Source organism: Arachis stenosperma, chromosome 1 (genome assembly GCF_014773155.1).
Source record: "Arachis stenosperma cultivar V10309 chromosome 1, arast.V10309.gnm1.PFL2, whole genome shotgun sequence".
NCBI lineage: Eukaryota > Viridiplantae > Streptophyta > Magnoliopsida > Fabales > Fabaceae > Arachis > Arachis stenosperma.
The window spans coordinates 89131552-89143889 of record NC_080377.1 but is presented as its reverse complement, the minus strand read 5'-3'; the positions used below and the strand labels follow the sequence as shown (position 1 = coordinate 89143889).

Genomic DNA, 12338 nt, shown 5'->3' with positions numbered 1-12338 from the left:
TGTGTATAAATAAGCATAGCTTGAATTTTGATTTATAATATGTTGCTGTGGCATTATAACTACCAACTTGAGCTTTGTGAATTCAAAAGCAATAAAGCATCAGGATCATAAATAAACAAGGCATTAAAGAAGATTTTAGCATGTGCATACAAGTATTGGAAAGCTAGTATGATTGATTGTTGCTCAATTGCATTGGATTTTATTTAATTGAAGTTTTTCATCTAGTACATTTTGTGAAATCTTTTGAAATCATAAAAACCTTAAAGAAGCAAATACAATTAAAGCAAGAAAAGAAAAAGGGAAAGAATGAGAAAGCTGAAGGCTCTGAGTACCAATGGCAATTTATTTGTTAAGTGCTTGTGGTGTTTATGTATCAAGCCAAATGCTTGAAAACAAAACACTTAGAAGTCAAGGCTAGGCTCAAGTGCAAAAGCACTCCCTCAAAACTCAAGGCTCTGAGCATCAATGATTAGAGAGTCAAGAAAAGAAAAGAAAAATGAGCTTAATGAAGTCCTCTAATTAAATTCTTGTGGTGCTTATGTATCAAGTGGTAATACTTGAAAACAAAGCATTTAGAAGTCGTAGCTTTGTTATTAACTCATGGGGCAAAGCATCCAGAAGGAGAAGCTAAAAAAAAAAAATCAAAAGCTTGTTTCAAGGAAGAATTATAAGAAAAAGATTTCATAAATTGAGCTAGATAGAAGCATCAATCATTTACATTTCTTTTGTGATTGTAGCATGCATAGAAAACTAGCTTACCATGAACATTGAGTTGCTATTCTTCTTACATTGGATTGTCAATCTTTATTGCATGATTCTTTTCTTGCTTGGGGACAAGCAAGGTTTAAGTTTGGTGTTGTGATGACAAGTCATCATATACCTATTTTTCTATGCTTTTTCATACAAGAAATTGATGATTAGTGCTTAAATATTGCATTCTATTGTGCTTAATTGGAAGATTTCCTTGATCTTTTAATTTTATAAATCTTGTAGGAAATAAGAAGAAAAAGAAGCAAAGAAGCACAAAAAAAGGAGAAAAAAAGAGCTTTGGGACACTCTTTGAAGTTGGAGCACACTTTGGAGCCTTAGGCCACGCTTTTAAAAGCGTGGCCTATGACCAAATTAATGGAGAATAAGCAATCAGCGCACACTGCCCTGCTCTTGCCAAGGGCAGGGCAGAATCATGATGAAACAAAGTGAGGTTGGAGCAAATTTTCGCTAAGTTAAAATCTGGCCGCTCACAACATGACCATGCCTACTTCAAAGGGCTATAACTTGAGCTGCAGACGTCTGATTGATGTGCTTTTAGATGCGTTGGAAAGCTGACATTCAGTGCTTTCCAACGATATATATCAATCCATATTTGGCGCATAATTGAGGCAGGAACGAAAGGCATCTTTAAGGGCCAAAAATAAGCGAAAATAAACCAAAGTGCTTCCACCAAGGCTTGAAGCTGGAGCCTCACCCCAAAACAAAGTAGCGCTCAATTTTCTGCCCTGCCCCCTTGGAGAGCAGGGCAATGTCGTGCTCTTCATGGAAAATCAAGGAAAAAAATTGCTTCTCAAGTGCTTTCACCAAGGTTCGAACACAAGACCTTCAAGGAAGTAAAGGCTTAGGCTTGGCGCACACAAGCGCATCATGGCACGGTCAAGGAGCGTGGTGCGCGCACAAGACACACCAAGGCAACATTGCCCTGCCCTCCACAAGGGCAGGGCAGCATCCTCACACACCAAGCTCGCACGCAATGAGCCGCACGCACAATTTCCCTACTCTGCCCTCCACAAGGGCAGGGCAGCCTCCTGGGAGCAAATAATCATGGGCCAAAAGTTCAATTTCATATAAATTCAATCCCTCACCAAATTGAATCAAGGCCATCCAAGACCCATTCTCCCTCAAATCCAAATCAAGCAAAGCCCACTCAACATGACTCAAAGGCACACAGAGAAGCTAGATTAGGAATTTCATTTTATGAATTTGTTTTTAATTTCAATTTCATTTTATTTTCATTTTGTAAAAAGCCTATATAAAGGCATCACTCTCATTTCAAAAAGGAGAGCTCGATTAGAAAGGGAGAAGGCTTGCTCCACTAGGGAGGAGTAGTAGTAGAGAGCTCTCTCTTTAGTCTTTCTCTTGTTTTGAAATTTTGGATTGAGGTTGGAAGAATTCTGTTCCAATCTTTGATCTGAAATCCATGCTTTATTCTTCTGCATAATTCAAGGAATTTTGATTTAAACCAAGGCTCTCTTTACTGCTTCCATCTCTATTTCTTCTTCAATCTGTTTGCTGTTGAATCAAGGAAGGAATTGAGATCTAGACTTGTTATCTAGTCTCTTTGATTCCCTGAGATCTTCATTTGTCTCTTTAAATTTCACAATTGATCTTAATTACATTCTGTGTTGCTTCTTCAAGCAATTTTCCATTTCTGTTTAAATCTGCTGCACTTATTTCATCTTTTACTCCTCTGCTTGATTGCTCTTTACATTTTCTTGTTGAATTTTAATTCCCAGCACCCAAGTCCTTTTACTTTTCATGCAATTTAATTCTTATGCAATTGTTCCAAGTTCTGCTTGCTGCTTGCTTTAATCTCCTTGTTCCCATTCCCCTTTATATTTACTGCAATTTACAATTCTTGTCATTTAAGTTTCTGCAATTTACATTGCTTGCTCTTTAAGCTTCCTGCCTATTTACATTCTACAATTTAAGTTCACTGCTATTTACATTCGGCTGCAACAATTCTCACTCACCAATGTTAGCTTGACTAAACTAATCACCCACTAAAGTTGCTTGATCCATCAATCCCTGTGGGATCGACCTCACTCTAAGTGAGTTATTACTACTTGATGCGACCCGGTACACTTGCCGGTTAGATCTATGTGTTTGGAAAATTCGTTTTCCATAAAAACACCATCACACTCCATCATTCTCCATGAAATAAGAGAAGACCAAAGAGCAATGAGGGAGGAGCAACAAAGGCAAGGAAGGGACATAGAAGAGCTTAAGGACATTGTTGGTCCTTCAAGAAGAAGACGCCACTAAGGTGGATTCATTCCTTGTTCTTATTTCTTTCTGTTTTTCGGTTTCTATGTTATGTTTATCTATATTTTGTGTCTCTACTTCATGATCATTAGTATGTAGTAACCATGTCTTAAAGCTATGAATAAAATCCATTAATCCTTCACCTCTCTTAAATAAAATATGCTTTAATTCAAAAGAACAAGTACATGAATTTCGAATTTATCCTTGAATTTAGTTTAATTATATTGATGTGGTGACAATACTTTTTGTTTTCTGAATGAATGATTGAACAGTGCATAATTTTTGATATTGTTGTTTATGAATGTGAAAACTGTTGGCTCTTGAAAGAATGATGAACAAAGAGAAATGTTATTGATGATCTGAAAAATCATGAAATTGATTCTTGAAGCAAGAAAAAGCAGTGAAAAAGCAAAGGCTTGCGAGAAAAAAAAGAGAGAGAGGTGGCGAAAAAAAATATAAAAAAAGAGAAAAAGCAAGCAGAAAAAGCCAATAGCCCTTAAAACCAAAAGGCAAGGGTAAAAAGGATCCAAAGCAAAAGAGTGTGCTTAAGAGCTCTGGACACCTTTAACTGGGGACTCTAGCAAAGCTGAGTCACAATCTGAAAAGGTTTACCCAGTTATGTGTCTGTGGCATTTATGTATCTGGTGGTAATACTGGAAAAACAAAGTGCTTAGGGCCACGGCCAAGACTCATAAGTAGCTGTGTTCAAGAATCAACATGCTTAACTAGGAAAGCCAATAACACTATCCAAAATTCTAAGTTCCTAGAGAAGCCAATCATTCTAAACTTCAAAGGAAAAAGTGAGATGCCAAAACTGTTCAGAAGCAAAAAGCTACAAGTCCCGCTCATCTAATTAGAATTAATATTCATTGATATTTTGGAATTTATAGTATATTCTCTTCTTTTTATCCTAATTGATTTTCAGTTGCTTGGGGACAAGAAACAATTTAAGTTTGGTGTTGTGATGAGCGGATAATTTATACGCTTTTTGGCATTGTTTTTAGGTAGTTTTTAGTAAGTTCAAGCTACTTTTAGGGATGTTTTCATTAGTTTTTATGTTAAATTCACATTTTTGGACTTTACTATGAGTTTGCGTGTTTTTCTGTGATTTCAGGTAATTTCTGGCTGAAATTGAGGGACTTGAGCAAAACTCTGAAAAAGGCTGACAAAAGGACTGCTGATGTTGTTGGATTCTGACCTCCCTGCACTCGAAATGGATTTTCTAGAGCTACAGAACTCCAAATGGTGCGCTCTTAACGGCGTTGGAAAGTAGACATCCAGAGCTTTCCAGTTTATTCAGAAATTGATGACGTAAAGTGGCGCTCAACGCCAAGTACATGCTGCTGTCTGGAGTTAAACGCCAGAAACACATCATAACCCGGAGTTGAATGCCAGAAACACACTCATGGATAGATCAAGCTCAGCCCAAACATACACCAAGTGGGCCCCGGAAGTGGATTTATGCATCAATTACTTACTCATGTAAACCCTAGTAGCTAGTTTAGTATAAATAAGACTTTTTACTAGTGTATTAGTCGTCTTTTGACCACGTTTCATCTTTGGTCTCAGTTTTGTTTTATTATTCATCTTAAGAGGCTATTGATCACGTTTTGGGGGGGGGGGGTTGGCCATTCGGCCATGCCTGAACCTTTCACTTATGTATTTTCAACAGTGGAGTTTCTGCACACTATAGATTAAGGGTGTGGAGCTCTGCTGTACCTCAAGTTTCAATACAATTACCATTACTTTATATTCAATTCTCTTTTATTCTTATTCCAAGATATACGTTGCACTTCAACTTGATGAATGTGATGATCCGTGACACTTATCATCATTCTCACCTATGAACGTGCATGACTGACAACCACTTCCGTTCTACTTTAGGCCGGGCGCATATCTCTTAGATTCCCCAACAGAATCTTCATGGTATAAGCTAAATAGATGGCGGCATTCATGGGGATCCGGAAAGTCTAACCTTGTCTGTGGTATTCCGAGTAGGATCCCGAGAATCTGGAAAGTCTAACCTTGTCTGTCGTGTTCCGAGTAGGATTCCGGTATTGAATGACTGTGACGAGCTTCAAACTCCTGAAGGCTGGGCGTTAGTGACAGACACAAAAGAATCAAGGGATTCTATTCCAACCTGATTGAGAACCGACAGATGATTAGCCGTGCTGTGACAGAGCATTTGGACCATTTTCACTGAGAGGATGGGTTGTAGCCATCAACAAGGGTGATGCCTCCAGACGATTAGCCATGCAGTGACAGCGCATAGGACCATTTTCCCGAGAGGATGAAAAGTAGCCATTGAAGACGGTGATGCCCTACATATAGCTTGCCATGGAAAAGAGTAAGAAGAATTGGATGAATGTAATAAGAAAGTAGAAATACAAGAGGAGCACAGCATCTCCAAACGCCTATCTGAAATTCCCACTATTGATTTACATAAGTATTTCTATCCCTTTTTATTTTCTGTTTATTAATAATTTTCGAACTCATCATAAACCATTTAATCTGCCTAGCTGAGATTTACAAGGTGACCATAGCTTGCTTCATACCAACAATCTCTGTGGGATCGACCTTTACTCACGTAAGGTATTACTTGGATGACCCAGTACACTTGCTGGTTAAGTTGAATGGAGTTGTGATCATAAATTCCAATAGAGGCAATTTTTAAATTCCATACAAGTACAAGGAGTACAACTTTAAGTATCACAATTTCGTCCAACAAGTTTTTGAACGCCAGTCTGTCCTTCCTCTAGGGTGTGATTTTTCTTCTGCTGTTTTTGATTCTGTTTTTAATTTTTATATTTTTTTCGTGACTCCACATGATCGTGGACCTAATAAAACACAAAATAACAATAAAATAAAATAAAATAAAAATTAGATAAATAAAATTGGGTTGCCTCCCAACAAGCGCTTCTTTAATGTCAATAGCTTGATAGTGGGCTCTCATGGAGCCACAAGGTGATCAGGTCAATGTTGTATAGTCCCAACACCAAACTTAGAGTTTGGATATGGGGTCTTAACACCAAACTTAGAGTTTGGTTGTGTCCTCCCAACACCAAACTTAGAGTTTGACTATGGGGGCTCTTCTTGACTCTGAACTGAGAGAAGCTCTTCATGCTTACTCTCTTTTGTCACAGAGGGATGGCCATGTGCCTTAAACACAAAGTAATCCCCATTCAATTGAAGGACTAATTCACCTCTGTTGACATCTATCACAGCTCCTGCTGTAGCTAGGAAAGGTCTTCCAAGGATGATACATTCATCCTCTTCCTTCCTAGTGTCTAAGATTATGAAATCAGCAGGGATGTAAAGGCCTTCAACCTTTACTAACACGTCCTCTACTATTCCATAAGCTTGTCTCAATGACTTGTCTGCCAATTGTAATGAGAACAAGGCAGGTTGCACCTCAATGATCCCCAGCTTCTCCATTACAGAGAGTGGCATAAGATTTATCCCTGACCCCAGATCACATAGAGCTTTTTCAAAGGTCATGGTGCCTATGGTACAAGGTATTAAGAACTTGCCAGGATCTTGTCTCTTTTGAGGTAAAATTTGCTGAATCCAGGTATCTAGTTCATTAATGAGCAAGGGAGGTTCACTTTCCCAAGTCTCATTACCAAACAACTTGGCATTCAGCTTCATGATAGCTCCTAAATATTGAGCAACTTGCTCTCCAGTCACATCTTCATCCTCCTCGGAGGAAGAATAGTCTTCAGAGCTCATGAATGGCAGAAGAAAATTTAACGGAATCTCTATGGTCTCTATATGAGCCTCAGATTCCTTTAGATCTTAATAGGAAACTCCTCCTTGCTTGAGGGACGTCCCAGGAGGTCTTCCTCACTAGGATTTTCGTCCTCCTCCTCCCTTGTGCATTCGGCCATGTTGATTACATCAATGGCCTTGCACTCTCCTTTTGGATTCTCTTCTGTATTGCTTGGGAGAATACTGGGAGGAGTTTCAATGACTTTCTTACTCAGCTGGCCCACTTGTGCCTCCAGATTTCTGATGGAGGATCTTGTTTCACTCATAAAATTGAAAGTGGCCTTTGACAGATCAGAGACTAGATTGACTAAATTAGAAGTGTTTTGTTCAGAATTCTCTGTCTGTTGCTGAGAAGATGATGGAAAAGGCTTGCTATTGCTCACCCTATTGCATCCACCATTGTTAAAGCCTTGTTGAGGCTTTTGTTGATCCTTCCATGAGAAATTTGGATGATTTCTCCATGATGAATTATAGGTGTTTCCATAAGGTTCACCCATGTAATTGACCTTTGCCATTGTAGGGTTCTCAGGATCATAAGCTTCTTCAGAAGCTGCCTCTTTAGTACTGTTGGATGCATTTTGTCATCCATTCAGACTTTGAGAGATCATGTTGACTTGCTGAGTCAACACTTTGTTCTGAGCCAATATGGCATTCAGAGCATCAATTTCAAGAACTCCCTTCCTCTAAGGCGTCCCATTATTCACGGAATTCCTCTCAGAAGTGTACATGAATTGGTTATTTGCAACCATGTCAATGAGTTCTTGAGCCTCTTCAGGTGTTTTCTTTAGGTGAATAGATCCACCTGCAGAATGATCCAATGACATTTTCGAAAATTCAGATAGACCATAATAGAATATATCTAATATGGTCCATTCTGAAAACATGTTAGATGGACACCTTTTGGTCAGCTGCTTGTATCTTTCCCAAGCTTCATAGAGGGATTCACCATCTTTTTGCTTGAAGGTCTGAACATCCACTCTAAGCTTGCTCAGCTTTTAAGGAGGAAAGAATTTATCCAAGAAGGCTATGACCAGCTTATCCCAGGAGTCCAGGCTATCCTTAGGTTGTGAATCCAACCATATTCTAGCTCTGTCTCTTACAGCAAAAGGGAAAAGCATGAGCCTGTAGACTTCAGGATCTACTCCATTCGTCTTAACAGTCTCACAAATCTGCAAGAACTCAGTTAAAAACTGGTAAGGATCTTCAGATGGAAGTCCATAAAACTTGCAGTTCTGTTGCATTAAAGCAACTAGTTGAGGCTTAAGCTCAAAATTATTGGCTCCAATGGCAGGAATGGAGATGCTTCTTCCATCAAATTTGGACGTTGGCTTTGTGAAGTTACCAAGCATTCTCCTTGCATTATTGTTGTTGGGTGCGGCTGCCATCTCCTTCTCTTGTTCTAATGTTTCTGAAAGGTTACCTTTAGATTGTTGTAATCTAGCTTCTCTTAGTTTTCTTTTCAGGGTCCTTTCAGGTTCAGGATCAATTTCAACAAGAGTATCTTTTTCCTTGCTCCTGCTCATATGAAAGAGAAGAAAATAAGAAAAAAAAGAGGAATCCCCTATGTCACAGTATAGAGATTCCTTTATTTTAGTAAAAAAAGAAAGGGGAAAAGAGTGAAGAAGAAGTGTTAGTAAATAAATAATTAAATAGAATAAGAAAAGAGGGGGAAAATTCGAAAATAATTTAAAAAAAAAGTTTAATATTTTCGAAAATTAAAGAAAGGATAAGATTAAAATTAAAATTTAAAACAATTAAAAAGAATTTTTGAAAAAGGGATGAGATATTTTCGAAAATTAGAGAGGGAAAAGTAGTTAGGTGGTTTTGAAAAAGATAAGAAACAAACACAAAGTCAAAGAGTTAGTTGAAAAAGATATTTTGAAATCAAATTTTGAAAAAGATAAAATTTTTGAAAAAGATAAGATAAAAGATAAGAAGATATGTTTGAAAAAGATTTAATTTTTAAAATTACTTAACTAACAAGAAACTAAAAGATATGATTTTAGAACTTAAAGATTGAACCTTTCTTAACAAGAAAGTAACAAACTTCAAATTTTTGAGTCAATCATATTAATTGTTAGTGTAATTTTGAAAATATGATATAAAGATAAGAAAAAGATTTTTGAATTTTTCGAAAAATAGAAAAAAAATGAAAAAGATATAATTTTTGAAAAAGATTTTTAAAATTGAAAATTTGACTTGACTTGTAAGAAACAACTAATTTTGAAAATTTTTGACTAAGTCAACTCAAATTTTCAAAAATTATGAGAAAAATAAGGAAAAGATATTTTTTGATTTTTGAATTTTTAATTATGATAGAGAAAAACACAAACATGACCCAAAACTTAAAAATTTTGGATCAAAACACATGATGCATGCAAGAACACTATGAGTGTCAAGATGAACACCAAGAACACTTTGAAGATCATGATGATCATCAAGAACATATTTTTGAAAAAATTTTGATGCAAAGAAAACATGCAAGACACCAAACTTAGAAATCTTTAATGCATGGACTCTAACAAACGAAAAATGCATATGAAAAACAACAAACAACACAAAACAAGAAAACATCAAGATCAAACAAGAAAACTTACCAAGAACAACTTGAAGATCATGAAGAACACTATGAATGCATGGAATTTTCAAAAAATGCAAGAAAAATTTTTTTAAAGCATGCAATTGATACCAAACTTAAAAATTGACTCAAGACTCAAACAAGAAACACAAAATGTTTTTGGTTTTTATGATTTTCTGATTTTTTTTGTATTTTTATTAATTTTTTCGAAAATAAAGTTTGAAAAAACGAAAAATAAAAGAAAAATTTTGAAAAAGATTTTTGAAAAGAAAATTACCTAATCTGAGCAATAAGATGAACCGTCAGTTGTCCAAACTCGAACAATCCCCGGCAACGGCGCCAAAAACTTGGTGGACGAAATTGTGATCCTTAAAGTTGTACTCCTTGTACTTGTATGGAATTTAAAAATTGGCTCTATTGGAATTTATGATCACAACTCCATTCAAATTAACCAGCAAGTGTACTTGGTCATCCAAGTAATACCTTACGTGAGTAAGGGTCGATCCCACAGAGATTGTTGGTATGAAGCAAGCTATGGTCACCTTGTGAATCTCAGTTAGGCAGATTAAATGGTTTATGATGAGTTCGAAAATTAATAATAAACAGAAAATAAAAAGGGATAGAAATACTTATGTAAATCAATAGTGGGAATTTCAGATAGGCGTATGGAGATGCTGTGCTCCTCTTGTATTTCTACTTTCTTATTACATTCATCCAATTCTTCTTACTCTTTTCCATGGCAAGCTGTATGTAGGGCATCACCGTCTTCAATGGCTACTTTTCATCCTCTCAGGAAAATGGTCCTATGTGCTGTCACTGCATGGCTAATCGTCTAGAGGCATCACCCTTGTTGATGGCTACATCCCATCCTCTTAGTGAAAATGGTCCAAATGCTCTGTCACAGCACGGCTAATCATCTGTCGGTTCTCAATCAGGTTGGAATAGAATCCCTTGATTCTTTTACGTCTGTCACTAACGCTCAGCCTTCAGGAGTTTGAAGCTCGTCACAGTCATTCAATACCGGAATACTACTCGGAATACCACAGACAAGGTTAGACTTTCCGGATTCCCGGGATCCTACTCAGAATACCACAGACAAGGTTAGACTTTCTGGATCCCCATCAATGCCGCCATCTATCTAGCTTATACCACGAAGATTCTGTTGGGGAATCTAAGAGATATGTGCCCGGCCTAAAGTAGAACGGAAGTGGTTGTCAGTCACGCACGTTCATAGGTGAGAATGATGATGAGTGTCACGGATCATCACATTCATCAAGTTGAAGTGCAACGTATATCTTGGAATAAGAATAAAAGAGAATTGAATATAAAGTAATGGTAATTGTATTGAAACTTGAGGTACAGCAGAGCTCCACACCCTTAATCTATGGTGTGCAGAAACTCCACCGTTGAAAATACATAAGTGAAAGGTTCAGGCATGGCCGAATGGCCAGCCCCCCCCCCCCCCCCCAAAATGTGATCAATAGCCTCTTAAGATGAATAATAAAACAAAACTGAGACCAAAGATGAAACGTGGTCAAAAGACGACTAATACACTAGTAAAAAGTCTTATTTATACTAAACTAGCTACTAGGGTTTACATGAGTAAGTAATTGATGCATAAATCCACTTCTGGGGCCCACTTGATGTATGTTTGGGCTGCGCTTGATCTATCCACGAGCTGAGGCGTTTATTGGAGTTGAACACCGAGTTATAGCGTGTTTCTGGCGTTCAACTCCGGGTTATGACGTGTTTCTGGCGTTTAACTCCAGATAGTAGCATGTACTTGGCGTTGAGCGCCACTTTACGTCATCAATTTCCGAACAAAGTATAAACTATTATATATTGCTGGAAAGCTCTGGATGTCTACTTTCCAACGCCGTTGAGAGCGCGCTATTTGGAGTTATTTAGCTCCCGAAAATCCATTTTGAGTGCAGGGAGGTCAGAATCCAACAACATCAGCAGTCCTTTTGTCAGCCTTTTTCAGAGTTTTGCTCAAGTCCCTCAATTTCAGCAAGAAATTACCTGAAATCACAGAAAAACACACAAACTCATAGTAAAGTCCAGAAATATGAATTTAACATAAAAACTAATGAAAACATCCCTAAAAGTAGCTTGAACTTACTAAAAACTACCTAAAAACAATGCCAAAAAGCGTATAAATTATCCGCTCATCAGTATTTCATGGGCTTCTCTGTGGATTGGTCTTCTTTTTCCTAGACTCTTTATCATTATCCCTAGGTGGGTAGGAGAATCTAGCTTTGGAGGTATCTCCTAATCGGGAATTTTCCTCCATATTGATGCATTTTTCGGTCTGATCTTGCACTTCATTCAGAGATGTTGGATGCTTCTTGCATATGGAATGACTAAAAGGTCCTTCTCGTAGGCTGTTGATGAGTCCAATGATAGTTACTTCCATAGGACGATTTTGTATGTCGAGACATGCTTTGTCGAATCTTTCCTTGTAGCTGTGGATACTTTCTCGATCTCCTTGTTTGATCCCTAATAGGCTTGGCGCGTGTTTGGCCATGTCCTTCTGAATGGAGAACCTGGCGAGGAAGTTTTTGGCGAGGTCATTGAAGCTTGTGACCGACCTTGGTGGCAGACTGTCAAACCATTTTAATTCTGTCTTGGTTAGGGTAGTTGGGAAGGCTCTGCATTGGGTTGCATCTGAAGCATCTGTGAGGTACATCTGACTCATAAAATTGCTGAGCTGATGGCTCGGGTCGGATGTTCCATCATATGTGGTCATGTCGGGAGCTTTAAACTCTTTTGGTACCTTAGTCTTTGTGATTTTTTTGTGAACGAATCTTGATCCCTATGGGGGCTATCTTCACGGTTGGATCAAGTAGCTTTAGTTTTGAGGTCAGTTTTGAGCTTTATAAGTTTTTCTTCTAGATCTTGATGGTGTCTTGTTTCTCTTCAGAGGTCTCGCTCGGCCTCTCGTTGTCGTTCAGCC

The 12338-nt window shown here is 37.7% G+C and overlaps 1 protein-coding gene across 1 annotated transcript; it reads right to left on the bottom strand.

Annotated features, from left to right (window-relative positions):
• Positions 1–11561: 11561 nt before the first annotated feature.
• Positions 11562–12131, bottom strand: LOC130981994 (uncharacterized). Its single transcript, XM_057905795.1, has one exon. The coding sequence runs from the start codon at positions 12129–12131 to the stop codon at positions 11562–11564; it is 570 nt and encodes a 189-aa protein (XP_057761778.1).
• Between the last annotated feature and the right edge of the window lie 207 nt (positions 12132–12338).